This window comes from Diabrotica virgifera, chromosome 3 (assembly GCF_917563875.1).
Source record: "Diabrotica virgifera virgifera chromosome 3, PGI_DIABVI_V3a".
In the NCBI taxonomy this organism is placed as follows: Eukaryota; Metazoa; Arthropoda; class Insecta; order Coleoptera; family Chrysomelidae; genus Diabrotica; species Diabrotica virgifera.
Genome location: NC_065445.1, coordinates 69,225,504 through 69,248,481, shown reverse-complemented (window position 1 = coordinate 69,248,481; position 22,978 = coordinate 69,225,504). Strand labels below are relative to the sequence as shown.

The following is a 22,978-nucleotide window of genomic DNA, read 5'->3' as shown; positions in this document are numbered from 1 at the left end:
CTACCTACTTTTCATAATAATCGTCTAGTTAATAGACATAGCTTTCATTTTATTATGATACAGTAAACAAACATTTTACTGTTGATCACCAACACCGATGAAGTGTTAATGTTTGGGGCAGCATTCTGAGCGAGTACGTTATCGATCCATATTTTTTTGACGAAAATCTAAATGCTTTTTTAAATTTCTTAAAACAAGTTTTTTGGATCCTTCTTAAAATCTTCCACTTAGCGTGAGAACAAACATGTGGCTCCAATTCCACGGAGCTCCTGCTTATTTTTGACATTTAAGATGTAAGATGTGATGTTAAGAACAACCTGAACATAAAATTTTGTTTAGAAATAAATGGATACTTAGATAGATTCGATCCATATATTTGGCTACCTAGGTCACCAGGATTGACCAAGATGAATTATTTTAAATGGGGTTATATTAAAAATATTGTAAATGCTACACTTCCTACCCTACTACTTCAGATGACATTTTTATGAAATTAAGAATTTCGAACGCTTTTGCGTCTATAACACCAGCTATGTTAAATAATGTAAACAAATCATTTAAAATCGCTTGTTGTATAAACATTTTGAACATGTATTACATAACTAATAATTTTTTACTTATAGTAAGTGGTGGTTCATTTTGTATTTAGTTCTTTTCTTAATATTATTAAAATTTATTTTACAAATCAGCAAATAAAAATATATCTACATATTTATTTACAACTACACTCTATAACAACTATGCCAAGCTGATGTGCTTAAAAATCGAGAGTGACTATAAATATTTTTAATATCGATGTACCGTTTAAGAAAATTGTAAATTACGCAAAAACTATAACTCCTAGTTATAGAACATATACCATATACCATTCGAAAGAGGAACAACCTGTTTTTAGTATAATCCTTGATTAATATTCATGGTGTAACACCCTGTAAATAAATGTGTAATAATCAAGCATGGAATGCATTAATTATAAGATAGTTACCAGCCCGTATTGTCATAAAATGACAATGTCATACAATGACATTAATTAACGTCATCTTTTGTTTTAAAATCGATTTACAGATTAAGAATTTAAATAATTGTAAATTAAGCAAAAACTATGACACCTAGGTATAGCACATCCATATACCATTCAAAAGAGGTAAATTTGTTTAGTATAATTATTTATTAATATAATTCCATTTAAAATAAGCAACATATGACACATTGAATACTCCACTAATGTAACTGTAAATTTTGAACACCCTGTAGACAAATGTCTAATAATTAATCATGGAATACATTCAACCAATATCCAACTATTTAGATGTAAAAGTAGTGTTTTTATAATTTCGTAAATAACTTGAGAATAAGCCTTCTTTTAAAACTTTACATTTTAAGAAAAGTCAACATAACTCAGAACACTCTGTACATAGGTATAGGGAAGCCTTATGAAACTATACCTTATTTTTTGCGGACAATTAAAAAATTCAATAAAATACAGGGTGTTCCATAAGAAAAAATATAACTATGATACGCCGCCATTTATTGGGATACCCTGTATATTTCAAAATAATTTTAAAATGTAGCTTTTATCAACTTACAAACTATTCAATTTAAATTTTTCTCAAATATTTTACCATTTTGCTGTAATCTTCCGTCGCGTTAGTGGAGACTCACCCTGTATAAATTGTGTAGAAGTTTTTAAATTTAAAATAAATGTAAAACCTATTTTTGGATGAGGAAAAAGGATTGATTTTGCGACCGTCATCGCGACAGTCATCGCTTCGGCGAAATGAATTTTGTACCTACGTTTATATATTTTTTGTGTATGTACAAATGTATAAATAGTGTAGAAGGCACGCAATGCGTATACAGTGATGAGCGCGCTAATAACCGGCAAAATAGCACAAAAGATGGAAAACAATACATTGCGAAACAAAAAGAGATGAAACTGGTGAAGGTGGAAATGATCGTTATAAAAGTATAAATTAACATTACATTACATAGTTTCCCACCTTTAGACGTCTGTGACAGGAGTATTTTATAAAATTCTACTGTCACAGAGACAGTTGTCATACTCGTCTGATAAGTCTAAAGGTGGGAAACTATGTAATGTAATGTTAATTTATACGTTTATAACGATCATTTCCAACTCCACTAGTTTCATCTCTTTTTGTTTCGTAATGTATTATGTTTTCCATCTTTTGCGCTATTTTGCCAGTTATTAGCACGTTCATCACTGTATAATATAGGTATAGCACCTATTTTTGGATAGGGATAAAGAATTTATTTCGCGACCGTCATCGTTTAGTCGAAATAAATTTTGTATGTATATATTTATATATTATGTGTATTTATATATAAATAGTTCGCCCGAAGTTATAATGCTTGGAGGAGGGAGAAAGTGTGTACCCGAAGAAGCATGCAAAGAAAGCGCATGAGGAGCCGCACTATCCCTACTCCAATCATTATAACTGATTAGTGTTTTTGAAAGTATTTTTAATACGAAAACTTCTTTAACGACGTTGTGCACTTTTTGGATGGGGAAAAAGCATTCAATTCGCTACCGTCATCGCTACGATGAGATATTAGTTATTTATATACTTACTATAGGTCGAAATGTATATAAGTTCGACCGAAGTTGTAATGCTTATAGGGGGAAATAGTGTGTAGCCAAAGGAGCTTGCGAAGAAAGCGCATGAGGGGACGCACTATCCATACCCCAATCATTATAACTGATTAATGTTTAAAGTATTTTTGAAGTGAAAACTTCTTTAGCGAAATTGTGCACTTTTTGAAAGGGGCAAAAGCATTAATTTCGCGACCATCATCACTCCGATCAGATATTAGTAATTTATACTATAGGTTGATTTGCGCATAAATTCGAACGAAGTCACAATGGTTGGAGGAGGAATAGTCTGTACCCGAAGGGGCTTGAGAAGCAAGCGCATGAGAGGCTGCACTGTCACTACTCCAATCATTATAAGTGATTAGTGTTTAAAGTATTTTTGAAGTGAAAATTTCTTTAGCAATGTTGTGCACTTTCTGAATGGGGAAAAAGCATTGAAATCGCGACCGCCATCGCTTCGCCGAATTACATTCTGTACGTTTATGTATTATGTGTATGTATATATAAATAGTGTAGGATGCGATACCCAACGCGTATATAATATAGGTATAGCACTTCTCTTTGGATGGGGAAAAAGCATTGACCTCGCGATCGTCATCGACACGACGAGATATTAGTAATTTATATACTATAGGTTGAATTGCATATAAGTTCGACCGAAGTTATAATTGTTGGAGGAGGGATAGAGTGTGTACCCGAAGGCGCTTGCTTCGCAAGAAGTTTTCACTTCTGTCGGCACTCCCACGAGTGCCTTATATTTTTTAATCAATTCAGAAATCGTGAAAAAATATTTCTTTGTCGAAACGTAGTACATTCATAGACATAATAAGAATAGACTAGGTAAGGTATGGGCCGTTCTGTGCATCGAGGTGTAACGCCAATCATGGACGTCTATGACGCCATGCTTCTACAGCATTATCCATGATCCTTTGGAGCCCTGCGCACTATCTGCCAGCAATACTGTATCGTCTGCATATCTAATATTATTTATAAGTTGTCCATTTACTGCAATACTATCTTCTGATTCGTCCAAGGCCTCTCTAAAGATGTTTTCAGAGTATATGTTAAATAATGCTGGTGACAGTATGCAACCCTGTTAACTCCTTTTTCGACTGTGAAGATTTCGGACAGTTCATTTTCGAATCGAACTGTTGCTTTTTGTTGGAGATATAAGAGACGAGTCTTATATCCTTACCATCGAGTCCGGATGTTTTTAGGATATCGATTAGTTTTCCATGTGGGACTTTATCAAATGTCTTCTCGAAATCTATGAAACATGCATACACATCGCAGTTGACATCCCTGGCTCTCTGTATTATAACTTGCAAGCTGAAAAGTGCTTCCCTCAGGACATTCGAGAGAAAAATACTCAGAAAGTATATGGCCCGGTGCAAGAGGAAGACGGCACATGGAGAATCAAGAGAAACTATGAGGTTAATGAATTGAATGAAGGTTATGATATTGTAAGATTTGTGAAAAGTTAAAGACTGTCATGGCTGGTACATGTCCAGAGACAAGAAGACGCAAACAAAGAAAATATTACAATGGAAACCGATAGGAAGGCGAAAAAAAGGAAGGCCCAGAACGAAATGGTTGGATGACGTGGAAGACGACCTGAAAAGCATGAACTTAAGACAATATAGAAGAAGGTTACAAGAAAGACCATCAACAACACAAACCCCAAAGAAAAAATAGATAGAAAAAAACATTGGATGACTGAAGAAACTCTCAACATTGTAGAAGAAAGACGAAAACTTAGAAACGGCACGCCAAATTCAATAAAAAAAAGAAATAGAAATAAGCACCATAAATACAACTATGAAACACTTGTGCAGAAGGGACAAAAATAATTATATAAAAAGCATATGTGAACAACTAGATGAACATGCTGACCGCCAAGAATCTAGAGAACTTTTCTCAAAAGTCAAATATCTAGCGAGAGAATTCAAACCACAGGCATAGATCATCAAAGATAATAGTGGAAATACCATAACAAACCCAGACGGTATCGCAGAGGTGTGGAAACAATATTGTGAAATACTATTCTCTAACAAAGACACAGACCATAATACAGAGAAAAGAAGTTATGAAAAAGAACCACAAATATTAAAATCAGAAACTGAGTCGGCAATAAAAAAACTAAAATGTAGAAAAGCACAAGGAGAGGATGGAGTAACAGCTGAAATACTCAAAGAAATGGGAGAATTAGGGACGGAAGTAATGCTTAGAATTTGCAATGAGATCTGGAATACCGAAAAGTGGCCAAATGACTGGGGTAAACTCACGTTTATTCCCATATACAAAAAAGGTTCTCCGACAGACTGCAGTAATTACCGTACAGTAGCGTTGATATCTCACGCGAGCAAAGTACTTTTAACAATAATCAATGAAAGATTAAAATCCATTCTCTTGTCGCAAATTCCCCAAGAACAATGCAGATTCGTTCCAGGTAGGGGAACAAGAGAACACATTCTTAATATTCGTCAAATTATCGAAAAATCTCGAGAGTTTAACATAGAAACAAATTTGTGCTTTGTTGACTACTCCAAGGCCTTCGATAACGTAAAATGGGATAAAATGTGGCATATACTTAGAGAAATGGGTAAGCCAGAACATCCAATCTATCTATTACAAGCACTTTATGTAAATAACACCGCTAATGTAAGAGTTAATAATGTGGTTTCGAAAAACTTCAAATTAAAATCTGGAGTGCGGCAGGGATGTATAATATCCCCCATTCTATTCAATATATATATATATATATAGTGAACACATTATGCGTCAAGTTTTTGAGGAATGGCAAGGTGGAGCAACGATAGGAGGAAGAAAAATAAAAAGCCTACGTTATGCTGATGACACTGTTATATTGGCGTCTTCGCCAGAAGAACTGGAAGATATTATGAATAGGCTAGGAAGGGTGAGTACGGAATATGGTTTGAAAATAAATATACAGAAAACCAAAGTAATGATCATCCATAGAATCAGAAACAACCAACCGGAGATAAGAGACTTGACAGGTTACGAAGTGGTCAGACAATTTAATTACTTAGGCTCCGTTATTAATAACAGTGGAGGATGCGAAGACGAGATTCGTAGACGCATCACAATGGCCAGATCGGCAACAGCCAAACTCACAAAAATATGGAAGAACACTGGCATTACAAAAAACAGGAAATTACTCCTTGTTCGAGCATTAATATTTTCTATCGCCATCTACGCTTCAGAGACTTGGACCATCAAAAAAGCAGATTCAAAACGTATAATGGCGTTTGAAATGTGGGTCTACCGGAGAATGTTGCGCATACCATGGACCGCACATCGCACAAATAATTCAATATTAGCCGAACTTAACATAAAAACTAGACTCAGCACAACTATCAACCAAAATATACTGAGATATTTTGGACATATAACTAGAGGAAGAGAAGGCATGGAACTAATGATAGTTGAAGGTAGAGGGCAAAAGATTAAGATGAAGATTTCCAATACGATGGTCGGACCAAATAAAGGACATGACTGGTTACTTATTCTTCGAAGCAAAACAACACGCACAGGAGAGAGATAATTGGACAGAAATAGTCAAACGACTTACATGACGCCACTACATCCTTACGAAGGAGAACAGATAGAGGAGGAGGACAAGAAAGATCTGAATGGAATGACATAATCAGACAAAGACCCATCCAGGGTTATGATGCCAAAAGAAAAAGTGGTTAATCAAAAATCTCTTCTATACGATGAAGAGATTAAACATTCTCACATGCTCTCTGTCGGTACCCAGCCTGGCCTACTAGAAATGGTAAGCCTTTGGGTAGGCGTCTAAGCAGACGAATTAAGTCAGTTATCTTGAGGAAGTTTGTGATTCTCAATATCTGAGAAAGATTCCGAAATCAGTGGTGTAGGCATAGACCGGTCGTCGTAGGCAAACGGCGGCTCAGAAGAACTATCTTCCGATGCGCCGAAGATTGGGCTATCGCTAAGGTCTAGTCCAGACGTTATAGGATAATACAATGGGCTCGTCCTAGGTGGTGTAAGTATAGTACATCCGTAAATACTAACCATAAAATGTTCAACAAGAAGATGACGTAATTTCGAGTGTTTTTGATTCTGAAGAATCACCTCTAACAACTTAAATTTGACAATCAGTTTTTGACAATACACCAAAGTGTGTGTGACATTGTTAAGAGGCAACAGTAGCGATCAACAGGTAGCAACAAACGCGGTCCAAGATTGCGGCTCTAATTTTGAATATTTTGTCGACATATTTGGCACACTGTTAAACATCGCAAAATGTCTGATCTGGGACATATAGTGAGGGGAAGTCGATATAAAATATTACAACTGATCCTTAAAGGCAAAATAGAGCGCCGTAGAGGTATAGGAAGAAAACAAGTTTCTTGGTTAAGAAACATTCGAGAATGGACTCAGATACCAAATGCTGGACAATTATTCCATATTGCAGAAGATCGAGAAGCCTTCGCAATGGTGATCGCCAACGTCGGATAATTCTGATAATGCACGTGAAGAAGAAGAAGATTTGGCACACATATTCGTAATATAATAAAGAATGGCGGTACAGAGCCCATTTGAGAAATATGTTAGTATGTGGAAATTACTCTATAACAGATTTCTGTTGCGTTATCTGCACTCGATACCATTCGCAGATAACGCAACAGAAATTTGTTATAGAGTAATTTCCACATCGAGTAATTCGTATCGAGTGCAGATACGATTCGTATCGAGTGTTCGTAATCCCTATGCATATAACAGAACAGAAATCTGACGCAGGTTTATCAAAGTGACAGTGACAATTTCTCTATGTTGACTAATCAGTTATTTAGTTATAATATGTTAGATTTCTTAGAGATAAAAAATTTTACTAGGGCCAATATGACACAAAATCTAGGCATGGGATAAAATAGTTTATTTTTTTGTTCTTCTTAATGGCGGTACAGGCTCCTTTTTGCAATATTTTATTTAGTTATAGCGTAATTTCCACCTCTGTACCGCCATTCTTTATTATATTACGAATATGTGTGCCAAATATCTCCACAAAATATTCAAAATTACAGCCGCAATTTTGGACCGGGATTGTTGCTACCTGTTGATCGCTATTGTTTCCTCTTAACAATGGAACAGTTAAGAGAAATAGTAAAATAGTTTAATTTAAAAGTACATCATAAATAGTACATCAAAAAATTTTTATCACTCCAATCGAATAAAATCGAATAAAAGTGTGTTTGATATCTCAAACTATAAAAATTTTTGAAAATATTGTAAATAAAAAGATATTGAATTCGAAAGTTGATTCCAGTTGTTCAGATAGCTTAATGGGCTGAGGCGCTCGATCGGTACCTCTAGTGGATTTACGATCTAGGTTCGATCCCTGGTCCGGACGATGAAAAATAAAAAGGCCAACGTCGTAGTATAAAATGCAATAGAATCTACGGCTTGGTTTCGAATAAGCAAGGTGTCTGATCGGCCTATGGAGGAGCGGTACGGCAAGCGATAAGAGCTTGTGGCTTGGTGATACTCCTTCATAGATCCCTACCGGAAAGGCGTTGACGCCTAATAACGGTGTATATATATAGGGTGTCCCAAAAGTAGCAGAACGCTCGAATATTTCGCGAAATGAATATCGGATAGAAAAACTGAAAAACAAATGTACAATAATTTTCTAAAATCGATCGAATGACACTAAACACGACCCCCCACTCCACCCTCTGGAGATGGGGTGGGGGGCAACTTTAAAATCTAAAATATAAACACCCAGTTTCTATTGCAGATTTGGATTCCTTACGTAAAAGTAAGCAACTTTCATTCGAGACATTTTTTCGAATTGTGGATAGATGGTGCTATAATTGGAAAAAATGATTTATCGTGATACCATAGGTAAATTATGGAAACGGCCTAATATCTCGAGAAATACACTTCCAAATGAAAACTCAAAAAACACGTTTTTGATATATTTCAAATACCTATCGAATGATACCAAACACGACCCCTCACTCACACCCTGGAGGTGGGGTGGTGGGTAACTTTAAAATCTTAAATAGGAACCCCCATTTTTATTACAGTTTTGGATTCCTCATTAAAAAATAAACATTTATTCGAAACATTTTTTAGAATTGTTGATAGATGGCGCAAATAAATCGTAATTTTCCGATTATAGCGCCATCTACCAACAAATATTACTTAGTTTTTCATGAGGAATCCAAATCTGCAATAAAAAATGGGGGTTCCTATTCAAGATTTTAAAGTTACCCCCACCCCACCTCCAAGGGGTGGGGTGGAGGATCATGTTTGGTATCATTCGATAGGTATTTGAAAAATATTAAACACGTATTTTTTGGTTTTTCATTTGGAAGTGTATTTCTCGAGATATTAAACCGTTTCTGTAATTTACCTATGGTATCACGATAAATCGTTTTTTCCGATTATAGCGCCACCCATCCATAATTCCAAAAAATGTCTCGAATAAAAGTTGCTTACTTTTATGTAATGAATCCAAATCTATAACAAAAACTGGGGGTTTCTATTTAAGATTTTAAAGTTATCCCCGCCCCACCTCCATGGGGTGGAGTGGGGGAACGTGTTTGGTGTCATTTGATAGATTTTTGAAAATTATTGAACACGTATTTTTCAGTTTTTCAATCGGATGTTGACTTTGCGAAATGTTCGACTGTTCCGCTACTTTTGGGACACCCTGTATATAAGTTGATTCCAACATAAAAAATGTAAATATATTGTCATAAAAAAGTTACCTGTAATCAAATCCCATACAACCTTCTGTGACTGGACGGCAAGTCCCTGGCATACCAGACACGTCTTCAGCAATAGTAACTGCGTCGCTGTGTAGTTTGTGAATCATATGGTTAGCCATCATAAGATAAACCAATCCCTCAGTATCTACACCCATACTGAAATAATCGTCATAGTGACCACCAAAACCTTGACCGATTCCTCTAGAATGGTACAACATGGAAGTGACACCGTCAAAACGGAAACCATCAAAACGGTACTCTTCCATCCACCATCTTATATTTGAAAGAAGAAAACGGAGTACTTCGAATTCTGAATAGTTAAACAGTCTAGAATCCCATAAAGAATGTTCGCCTCTTGGACCAGAGTGGAAGAAACCTTAAATAAACATAGTTTAATTGATGGATTCAACCGTTACTTGATGGAAGTTCATTTTATCTAACAATAAAACACTGAAAACTTTTATTTTCAATACTTCCACAAAAATTTATTATACCTTAATGTCACTATAGCTGTTTCGGCAGAGTGCCTTTCTCAAGTGATTTATTTTGCGCGTCTGCATTTTAAAGTCTTTAAGTGAATAGGTTGAGGAGTGGGACGCTGTTGGTCTCAAGTTGGTCATCCAGAATTATTATATTTGTATTTTTTAATTTATTAATTTCCATATATTCTAATAAAGATAGCTTAACGCCTTTATTTTGAATATGAAGAATCTGAAACTGTTCATTAAAAGGAACTGCTTAAATGCGGTGTTTTGAAGTGAAATATTGGTGGAGATACGTGGATGATATATACTAGTATGCTTTAAGGAACCAACAGACAAGAGCTCAGACGTTTTGAACGAAAAATACTTGGAAAAAATTTTCGGGCCTCACCACTACATCAACACAAACCATTTACACCAGTTAATAGGGAAAAAATTCATCGATTTCACGTAAAAATGTTAAACAGGGTTTTGAAGGTTTTAAACGATAGATGAGGGATAAATGATGATAATTCCGTGAAGACGTACAGCTAATATTTCTTCTTCTTTTTTCTAAACAGTTACACAGAATGAAAAACTCAGTTTTTTTACTATAAATCGTTTCTTGTACATTTTAGAGAAACATGTTTCAAATAAATATTGTAGATCTTAAAAAGTTCTTTAACTTGGTGGGACAAGTATTAAAATATATAAAGAATTGACCGAGATAATTGTAAAAAACCCTCATATTTGCACTAATTTATAAATGTTAATAACTGTATTTTTTGCACAACGAAATTTAATTTAACTACTTTAGATTATGCCAATTAAAGGGTTATTTCAGTGTTCTAAATTTCAACCAGATTGACCAAATAGTTTATGAGTTATTCAATTTGTTTATGCCAGAGAGCAATTGTTTAAACAGCTGTTCTTGCCCTAACAGTGACTCTAGAGATATTTTACAAATCCCAATCGATTATTTGAGACTTTAATTTTAAGATGTATTGAAAATGTTTTAAGATTTTATCAAAATTGTTATTAAAAAAACCGTCTGAAAAAGACCCTACTTTTTAGGTTATAAACAATTGGAATAACATTGACAGTTTTTATGATACACGCTTGTATGTAGGTTCACTGAAAAGCTGGTGAAAAAATATACTTTAAAATTGTAAAAAGAATTTTATGTGACCAATATAAATCAAGTTAGAATTTTTTTTTCAATAAATCATATTTCCATTGTTATAAACATTAAGAGCTGAAAATTGAATGAGTTGTTTAAGAAAATCTGTATTTTATGATCCACTTCATATATTGCATATGCGGTGAAAAAATAAAAAGTCATGACTACTCATGAGTCATGACCCGTTAAACTGATGGTATTCGTGAAACACCGCCAACGAATGTGAAGGTGAGAATAGCTTCGTTTTATTTTTTAGAATGGAATCCCAATTTAAAACAATTTACAATTAATTCAACTTTTATGTGCAGAGCTCAACAAATCTGGGTACCGAACTAAAGTAGCAGATGAAGATGCAGACGTATTAATAGTGCAGACATCTCTTTACGAACATACATATGAACCTGACAAGATCGTTGTAATAATTTGTAATGATACCGATATAATCATAGTATTGACGCAACTCTCTGTTCCGGACAATTACATATATTTTGAAAGAAAAAAAAAGCGAAAAAGGACAATCTATCTATCTATTATAGTTGTAATAGGTTTAAACAATCTCATATAAGAAAATACGTTGGGTTCTTCTTATATAGTTTTACTGGGTGTGATACAACTTTTTAGATCTGACAAATATTTTTTATGACGAGAATGCTAACAAGGAGGACATCATGAAAAACGGATATATCATTGTTGCTTTGTATTCTGCTGCAATTGATGTTACATATAAAAAACACAATAACATATTGGCATTAAATGAGTTACGATTTTTAAAATTTGTAAGAAATACAGGGAAAAAAATTTGCGTTTATCATCAATTACAACACTGGTTAGGTAAAAAACTGGATGCTACCCATACCCAATATGGATAGAAAAAGACTGATATTGATTTTGAACCCATTTACACCTTATATTGTTTGACTCCTTAAGTGATATTAAAACAAATAGCATGTAAATGTTTAACGGGTTGCAAAAGTACAAGATGTGGCTGTAAAAAATATGGTATAAACTGTACGGATCTTTGTACACACTGTGCAGAGTGTGCAGTGGAAGAACAGGAGAAAAAATGTTGCAATCGCGCTGCAGTGGTTCTTGACGATGTCGAGTCAGACTTTGTAGACGATGAACTAACTGTAACTTGCCGAGAAGTCTAGAAGTTGTAGATGTTCACTAGAATAATCAAATTAAAATTCATAAACAATGTTTTATTATTTATTTTTATACTTATTAGATGCCTACCTAGACAAATATTAATAGCTTCTTTCAATTAAATCATAATAAAACAAAAATTAATTTTTTAAAAACTATTAAGGACTTTTATATACTTTTAATTAATGCAATTAAAATAAATAAATATTGTATTGTACTAATTTATAATTATTTTATACTTATATAAAAAATATACTTTGTTTAATAAAATTTAAAGGAATTTTTACGAAATACTTGTAAAATTCAATAACTTTTATAGTATAATTAAATCAATTGATTTTCACGGGATTTTCCCATTTTCCCGGAAGTTGAAATTTGCACAGTTTTTATTATTTTTTTGAGCTAACCCAGTTAAAAAAAGAAGGTTGCGCGAGCTATGGAAGGTGATAATTTATTGCAGTTTTTTTTCCAAAAAAGGAAGCGAAGCTCGAACAGTTCCCACCTTCACTTTCGTTGGTGGTGTTTCACGAGTACCGTCAGTTAGCGATACCGTTATAATAATAAGTTTTTTTATTATTTCACTGCCTATGCAATCTATACACTGGATCATAAAATATAGATTCCCATAAATACAATATGTTCAATTTTCAGCTCTTAATGTTTATAAACAAGGCAAAATTGATTTATTAAAAAAATAATAACTTGATTCATATTAGTCATATACAATTAATTTTTCTATTTTAATATGTATTTTTTCATCAGCTTTCCAGTGAGCCTACATGCAACCGTGTGACATAAAAACTGTCAAAGTTATTCTAATTGTTTATAACCTAAAAATTAGGGCCTTTTTCAAACGGTTTTTTTAATAACAATTTTAATAAAATGTTAAATTGTTTTAATATATCTTAAAAATAGATTCTCGAATAACTGATTGCGATTTGCTAAATATCTCTAGAGTCACTGTTAGGGCAAGAACAGTTGTATAAACAATTGCTCTCTTGGATAAACAAATTGAATAACTTATAAACTATTTGGTCGATCTGGTTGAAATTTGGCACACTTAAATAGCCCATTAAATAGCATAATTTAAAGTAGTTAAATTATAAATCATTATGCAAAAAGTAAAGTTATCAATATTTATAAATTAGTGCAAAAATGAGGGTTTTTTGCAATTATCTCGGTCAATTGTTTATATATTTCAATATGTGTCCCACCAAAGTAAAGAACTTTTTAAGGTCTACAATATTTCTTTGAAACATTTTTCTCTAAAATGAACAAAAAACGTTTTATCGTCAAAAAACTGAGTTTTTCATTCTTTGTAACTGTTTAAAAAAAAGAAGAAGAAAAATTAGCTGTACGTCTTGACGGAATTATCATCAGTTATCACTCCTCTACCGTTTAGCACCTTCAAAACCCTGTTTAACATTTTTTCATGTTTTTTTACCTATTAACTGGGGTAATTACAGGATCAGAACCAATATCGAATTAAAAGTACTCTACAAAGACGCCGATATTGTCCAAGAAATTAGATCACAACGACTAAGATGGGTATGCCACGTGCACAGACTTCATACCGAGTCTGTAAGACTGGTATGAATGGGAGAAGATTTCTACAGGCAAAAGACCACTCGGACATCCCAGAATGCGACTGAGAGATAACATCCAAGCAGATCTCCGAAAAATGAACATCCCATTTGACATTAGGTTGATGGAAGGCCGAACAAATTGGAAAAAAGTTGTAGTTAGACAAGACCCAGCCAGGGTTGTAGCGCTACGTGATGATGAACAGACTATTTAACTAATTTTTATCATAAATTAATTCACTCCATGGTAATATTGAGTTAACAATGGAAAGAGAAAGGAATCAGTCCATAAATTTTCTGAATTTAAAAATTATCAGACTGTAAAATAAACATTAGTTCTCCGTATTTCATAAACCTACAGATACTGACACAACTATACATAATTTATCATCCCATCCTACACAACATAAATTAGCAGCCTACCATAGCATGTTACAGAAATTCCCATGTCAAAAAATAACATCGAGACAAAATTGCACATCATTGAGCAAATAGCAGTAAACAATGGGTACAACAGGCTGTACATGGGTACAAGAGACTTCATCGGCTACTGGCAAGTCAATCGCCACGTATTTCTTAGCTCCGAACAAATCGTTTGATTTTGTATAATATACTAATTATTAATTCATTAGACATAAACTATCCTATTAAGTGCAATAAACTCTACAAAAAGTGCTAATTAGTTAGTGTAAAATTTGCAATCTAAAGTGCCTTTTGGAACAGTTTTTGTGAGTACATTTTATCATATTCGTAAACCTTATCAGCATATTCACAGTAAAAACTTTACAATGCCTACGTCACCTAATTGTGGGAATTGTTTAAAACTGATACCTGCCAACGATCGAAAACTTCAGTGCGATGGATGTAAACGACAAATTCACATGGGCTGCACAGAGGTTTCACTTGACGATCGGGTAACCAGACAGAAAGTTCGTGGTATTTGTATTCTGTGCAACTCTTGTAACACAAACGTTGCTAACATTTCTCAAATTAAGGATCTTTTATCTGATCTCAAATTAGATATTAACAGTAAAATGGATGCATTTGATAATAAACTGGCCGAATTAAATGAAAAATTAAAGCAGATTGACTCTCTTAAATCAGTAGAATTTGCGGATAATATAGCTAACGAAGCTGTTGATCGTATTACAAGAGCCAAAAATGTGTTAATCAGAGGCGTCCCCGAAGTGGGTTCTACATCTCAGGCTAAAAAAGATCATGACAATAATGTTATTACATCGGTATTGAGTTCTGTTGGGTGTCAAGAAACTCCGCTGAGTTTTTACAGGGTTGGCAAACCTAATCAACGTTTCCCTCGTATGTTAAAAGTGGTTATGTCTTCCGACTATTTTGCTAAACAAATTCTACGCAACAAATCCAAGCTTCTAGAAGATAAAGACACTGAATCCTTCTCCATAATTGACGACAAAACTCCAATTCAACAACAACGTCTGAAAGACCTTCGAAGCGAACTGGAAACTAGAAAAAACAATGGTGAACGGGACTTGACAATTAAGTACATCCAAGGCATTCCTAAAATTACTACATTTCGCCATTGACCCAAACTCCTCTATGTTCAACGATTGGCTACTTCTTTATACAAACATTGCTTCACTTAATGCTAAATTTACTGAATTTGTATGTAATATTCAATTAATAACACCTCATATTATCTGTATAGCTGAAAGTTGGTTGAATAATAATATTCCTGACTCTTTAATTGCCATACCTAGTTACACTATTTATCGTAAAGACCGACAAAATCGCGTAGGAGGTGGGGTCTGTATTTATCTTTCGGAGTTAATTACTAATAACTTTTCTATTTGTGCTAAAGATATTCAGACTGCCGGATTAGATATTCTTCACCTGACTATCACCAGAAATTCATTTACCATGAATCTAATTTGCTTGTATCGTTCCGCTGATACCCAACCAGGAACTGATAATCTTTTTATTGAATTACTTGAGGAAATATCACTTCTTGACAATCTTGTTATCGTAGGTGACTTTAACTTTCCCGATATCTCATGGCCAGCTATTTCGTTATCTGACGGTGTTAGCTCTCATAATTTATTTAAAAATTTTATTATAAATTCCAACCTGTCGCAACTTATCACCAAACCTACTAGATTTAGACTTAATAATCAACCATCAACGGTCGACCTGGTAATTACAAACGAAGAACAATTAATTTCAACGATAGACATATCTTTTCCAATTGGAAAATCCGATCACGCAGTGATAACTTTCCACATTCAGTTTAACTTATCGAAAAGTCTTAACAAAATGTATACAAAGACTATAACAGTTAACAGATTTCTTTAAAGTTAATTCCGCTTTACATCAACTTAATTGGAATAACCTTTTTCATAACTTAATCGATCCCTCGTCAATGTGGGACACTTTTCTTGACACTACAACTAGAACTATTTCAGTTCATACAACTGAACGTCAGCTGTTTAGAAATCAATTAAAACCTTGGATCAACCTTGCCGCTACACGCTTAATTCGACATAAACGGAAGCTTTGGCAATCTTATAAACGCACAGGTTCCCTTGATGATTTTCTTGTTTACCGTAGATTTTCCAATAGAGTAAAACAATCTTTGCTAAACCTAAGGAAAGATTTTGAAGAATCTATCATTGCAAGTGATAATAGTAAGAAAATTTTCCGGTACATTCGCACATCTTTATCATCTAAAGTATCCATACCATTGCTTCAAAAAGCCGACGGGTCTTTATGTTCCTCGAATAAAGAATCCTCTGATGCTTTATCGCTGTTTTTCACTCAGGTTTTTACAGATGAACCTAATGATGCCGTTCCTCAAATAATGTGTCCACGTTTGCATGAAACTCTTAATGACATCTCTTTCACACCGGAGGTAATTAAACAACATTTACGGAAACTACGCAACAATTCATCGCCTGGTTTGGACGGACTAACCTCCTTTTTCCTAAAACAATGCGCAGATTCTGTAGCAATCCCTCTATCCCTTATGATGAATACTTCCTTTAATCAGGGTTATCTCCCTTCATCGTGGAAATTGGCTTCGGTTACTCCTATTTTTAAGAAAGGCAATAAACTTGATTGCAATAATTATCGCCCAATCAGCCTAGTATCTATTGTCAGCAAGATCATGGAAGCCATTATTTCCGAAGCTATGTCTGAGTTTCTCCTTCACGAAAATGTGATTCCTCACCAACAACATGGTTTTATTAAAGGTCGTTCAGCAATCACGAATTTACTCCATTGTGTTAACGATTGGTCGTCATCTTTAAACGATCGGCATCCTGTTGACGTAGTCTACTTAGACTTCTCCAAAGCTTTCGACCGTGTTCCCAAGCGTCGACTACTAGCTAAATTGGATCACTTTGGTATCCGCGGAAAGTTAAACCTTTGGATTCAGAATTTCCTATCTGATAGGTATTTCCGAGTTCGTGTTGGGGAAGCATATTCATCAGATAAACCTGTCAAGAGCGGAGTTCCACAAGGATCGGTACTTGGACCACTTCTCTTCTGTGTCTATACAAGCGATCTTCCACTCATTATATCTAGTAAGGTTTCCGTTTACGCTGATGATACCAAGTTGTACGTTAATCCTATTGTTAACCAACATGTTCTTCAACATGATCTCGATACAATATTGAAGTGGTCCTTGGAATGGTTACTTCCTCTAAACATTGAGAAATGCGTTGTACTACACATTGGCAAGAACAACCCGTCACTACCGTACTTTATAAATGGACATCCCTTAAGCTCGGTAACCTCCCACAACGACCTCGGAGTGATAATTAACAGTGACTTAAATTGGTCGGAGCATATTGTGTCGGTGTGTAAACGTGCAAACTCGAAACTATTTCTGATACGTAAGTGTTTTACACGTATTTCTTTAAATTCCATGTGCAGACTTTATTCAATATACGTCAGACCTACTCTTGAGTTTGCAGGACCGGTTTGGAATCCAGATCTCGCTCGTGACAAGGTATTAATCGAAAATGTGCAGCGTAAAGCTACAAGACTCGCATTCGGCCGCGTAAGACCTTGTTATGAAGATAGACTCACCATGGCTCATCTAACGACTTTCGAGCGTCGACGTCTTCGAGGTGATCTAATTTTGTGCTTCCGAATTCTGAAATACAACTTTGGAAACCTAAATACCATGTTTACCATAAACCGAGATGATAGATTAAGAGGCAACCAATACAAATTAAAGAAGGAGCAGGCAATAGCACGGTCCAGAGTAAACTTCTTGCCTAACAGGATATTTAATATTTGGAATAATTTAGATCGAGACACCATATCAGCAACTACAGTGAATACGTTTAAAAACAGACTGGATACGACAATATTTCATACATAAAAATTGCACGATGTTAAATTTTCTATGGATATTTTACTAATATCTCTTATTTTATGTAACTGTCAGTAGTTATTTTACATTGTTATTTTTCTTTGTTTTTGGGCATAATAGGAGCTTGCTCCTCTGCCCTTACTTGTTATGTAATAATAATAATAATAACAAACAAGCAACAAAATTTTAAACCAAAAACTCCATAAGGAAGCCCTGAAATTATAGTAGACGATCCGATATAAGGTCGCCTTGCACCGATCTGTTTAATGGATAAAAATTATTGGATATGTAATTTAGCATGTTAACAATTATTACAAAAACAAGGGTTGCCCGATCTAATCTTGTTCTAACTATAATTAATTAATATTTAAAAAGTGACATTTTTTTATGAATTAAAAAAAAATTCGACCCGTGATGATATTATATCAGATTTTTTGGATCATTCTAATCAAAAAAGGTCTTTTGTAATTTTTCTCTAACGTTGATCGTTTTTGAGTTATAAACAATTTAAAACTGAAAAAATAACGAAATATGATCATTTTCAAGGCTCAAAAACACAAGTAAAAAATATCATTTTTGCTATTATCAAGTACATAAATTCAAGTTCAAACCTTTTTCTATCAGGTCTTGACAAGAATTTTAGATATGTTTTATTCTAAAACATATTTTTTTAATTGTTAATGAGGAAGGTTTCTTATGGGGAGACGGGCATTGACAACTAAAAAACAATGTGTCAGAATGAAATAAGTCCAAAAGACTTATCAAGAACTGATAGAAGAGGTTTGAACTTAAATTTAGGTACTTCGTAATTTCAAAAATGATATTTTATACTTATGTTTTTGAGCCTTGAAAATCGTGATCTTTCGTTCTTTTTTCAATTTTAAATTGTTTATAACTAGAAAACGATCAATTGTAGAGAAACATTAAAAAAGACCTTTTTTGTTTAGAATGATCTAAAAAATCTGAAATAATATCTGCCCCGGTCAATTTTTTTTAATTTATAAAAAATGGCATTTTTTAATTATTAATTAATTATAGTTAGAACAAGATTAGATCGGGCAACCCTTGTTTTTTGTAATTGTTAACATGCTAAATTATATACTTATATAATTATACCAACTTATACCAACCCTTCTAGGTACTGTAGTATACAAAAGAAAATACCGAATAGAACGTGGTTCCAGTCATATAATTATTCAAGAAAATACATCACAACTATAACACGTCTTCGTTTTGGTCACGCCTGTTATCCCACACACCTGCATAAAATTCGTGTTCTCGAAAATGATCGATGTCCAAATTGTGATAAAAAAGGTGATTTAGATCATATTTTTTTTTGAATGCCAAAAATATAAGAATGAAACAGATCGATTTATTCAGCAGCTACATAGACTTAAGATACCAGCTCCGTTTAATATCCTCAGTATCTTAGCCAATGGACAAGAGAGTATGTATAATGCGTTGGTGATGTTTCTGTCAAGTACCAAAATAGTTTTGTAGTGTCAAGTATTTAAAGTATATGTGTGTATATGTGTATGTATGTATATAGAGAAAATATGGTGAGCAACTTGGACAGTCCATAGCAAGGCGGCTTTCGAATTGAGTAGGGAGCCGCGGAAGATAAAAACAAAGAAATAACTTGCTATGGAACTTTGAGGACCTCACCGTCTTGTTTATTATTATTTCTATTTTATTATTCTTATCTTATTGTTATTGTTATTAAATTTTTGCAGATCGTTTTTGAACACACATTTCAGTACATAAATTACCTCAGTAGTAATGTTGTGACTGGCTGATCGACATAAAGTCCATGCCATTAAAAAAAAACATGCTAAATTACGTATCCAATCATTTTTATCCATTAAACAGATCGGTGCAAATTGACCTTATATCGTATCTTAGACTATTAGTCTTCCCACCACCACAGAAACACCCAGTACCTTCTGCACTATCACATATACAGGCAAGTCAACAACAAAAATAGCCAAACATAAAAAAGAAAGGAATAACACCAGCTTTCAGAACTAACAACAACTTAAGCCAGCGGTCGGGGAACTATTTTAATCATTACCCCAAAATATTTTTGTGTAAGTTGATATTACCCCATGGAGAAGAGCAAAAAAACGAAATCGCCTCTTATTAGCATCTTTCATATTATAGCCCCCATGATAATTTTGAAAAGAAAACAATAACTAAAAATTTAATTTAAACACCATTTATTCAATTTATATTAATATAATACCTAGTAATACATAACGGTAATATTATAAGTAATATCTATAATATATTATAACAAATTGAAACCCATTGGGGTACAATTGAGGGACAATTTGGGGCACTGTAATAATAATGGTGGTATAAACAAGAATTAGAAAAAAAAAAGAATAATTAAAAACATTCTTTCTTCACGTTTTGGAGAAATGATGATTGCTTCAAAATTGGGACTTTTTGATGTAAGGGCGATTTGAATACTGTCTTCGGCGTTTAATCAATTTCTGTTCTTCGTTTTTATGTTCATCAGAGTGGAAAAGCCTTGTTCGCACAAAGATGTTATTCCAAATGGCAGCAATTTTTAACCGCCTATTCATGTGCAATTTTGAAAGCCTTTGCAGCTTTTGACATCCAAAAAGACGAGAGATTTGGTTTACTCTCAAACTGAATACATGCTTCAGTATTTGATCGAAGTTCAAGAATTGCTTCTGCCAAACCTGAAGGTTCTTCTGGTATCATAGCAATTTCACATTTAAAATGATATACAATCCAACTGACGGTACGTGTATCAAGATCTGGAAAGCAATCTGAAAACCGCATTCTGAGTTTGATAAGATGCCTTACAATTGTATCCTTGATGTCAGCAAAAGTAATATTTTCGAAATCTTCCAAAAACAAAGCTAACCTTGAAAAAGAAGCTATCTTGTTCTGTTCTACTTTCTGTCTCCAATATTGCAGCTTTAATCCAAACGCTGATACTATTTCTCTCGCTGAAATGATATTAATATTCTTTCCTTGCAATTCTTTGTTTAATATATTTATACTCTCAAAAATGTCCGCTTAATATGCGAGATATGCAACCCAGGAAGAGTTTTTAAACTTATCTGCGAGAATATTTTTTTGATCAACCATAAAAATTTCGACTTCAGTTTTGAGAGTCCATACTCGATTATTTAGTACATTTCCGCGAGAGAGCCACCTTACTTCTGTATAATAAAGTTGGTCCGTATATTCAGCTTCACCGTCCTGACATAATTCACGAAATAGCCGCGAGTCGCTTAATAAAATTTACAATCTTGATGACATCCTGCATGACGGCTTCCAGTGTAGGTTCTAAATATTTGACCGCATAAGGGCCTGGCGATGGATCATACAGTGAGTAACTTCAATGTTTGGGTTATTTCTTTTACGAAAGTCGAAAAACCATTAATATGATCCAGCATAGCTGGAGCTCAATCCAAAGATACAGAAATACAGTTTTCCCATTTTAAACTTTGCGCATTGAAGTATTCATTAACTTTATTGTAGACATCAATTCCACGAGATCTTAACTCGAGAGGAGAACAAAACAGCAATTCCTCTTCAAAATTATCTGCACCTTTGTAGCGAACATACACCATTAGCTGTGAATTGCTACTAAAATCAGTTATCTCATCAAGCTGAATAGCAAAATATTTAGCCTGTTTTAATGCGAAAATAATCTGTTCCTTCACATTTTCTGCTAATAAAGAAATTCGTTCTTTCACAATTCTCGCAGACAAGGGCACTGACAGTTTCTTGAAGATCAGAACGCTGATCAAAAAATGTACCAAACAAGTTGCTATTCAATCTTTTTTCTTTTAACAGATATTTTTTAACAGATATTTTCTGTCTTTTAACAGATATTTCTAAATTTGCATAGTATTTTCACGGTTTGGAAGACAGGTGTGAATGCAAATTATCTAAATGTTTCTTCAATTGACTTTTTTTGAAAGATTCTGAAGTCAGTACCTTCATACATACAACAAACTGTGGTTTCATTGTATCATTGTCTTCTATTTGTGTAAAACTGTAATTAAAGGAATTCATCTTGATATTTTCTTTTTCTATTTGCTGCCATCTGAAGGGAGACAGAAAATAATAGTTGTAAAATACTTGAACAGGTTTATAAAATAGCAAATTAAAAATATATACTTTTTAATCACAAAAGTTTTATTTTTATCCCCAAAAATTTCATTTTTACCCCATTTGGGGTAATTTACCCCGGTGCCCCGACCGCTGACTTAAGCTAATACATTAAGAACAATAAGAGCCAAAAGAAATAGCAATTACATGAGTGGTGTATACCAACTGACATGTGGTGACTGTCCAAAAACTCACATCGGTCAAACTGGCAAACTCTTTGACAAACGCATAGTAGAACACCAAAGGGCTTTCAATATCAGAAAAACAGATTCTGCGAACGCACTTCACCTTCTAGATCGTAATATTTCTTTTAATGAACAGTTTAAATTCTTCATATTCAAACTTCACTTGAGACAAACAGCTCCCCATTCCTCAACCTATTCACTTAGAGACTTTAAAATGCAGACACATTAAAATAAATCAAGAAAGATAAAAAAGGTCAAGGAAGGTTTTGTTTATATTTGATTCAGAGTTGGACCACCATCTCCATATAGCTATTTCAGCATCCTTATGCCTCATCAGTGAAGCTCAGAAGTCTCAACTCTGAAGGAAATACAAACAATTCTGCCAATTTGAGGCAAACCATCGCAATGCAATGAACCCACCTCTGAGACGCAATTTAGCGACATCTCTCGTATTACGAGGAAAACAACGAAAAGCCCCAGATACAAAGTTTACTACCTTTTAAACAATTAGAATAATTGAAATAAAAATATAATAAACA

At 33.9% G+C, this 22,978-nt stretch overlaps 1 protein-coding gene across 1 annotated transcript in view; it reads right to left on the bottom strand.

Annotated features, from left to right (window-relative positions):
* LOC126881123 (1,4-alpha-glucan-branching enzyme) overlaps positions 1–22,978 on the bottom strand; it is a 71,882-nt gene that overhangs the window by 20,004 nt on the left and 28,900 nt on the right. The window contains exon 7 of the mRNA XM_050645179.1: positions 9,379–9,754. Coding sequence (XP_050501136.1) covers positions 9,379–9,754 — 376 coding nt within the window. The remainder of the gene's footprint in view (positions 1–9,378; positions 9,755–22,978) is intronic.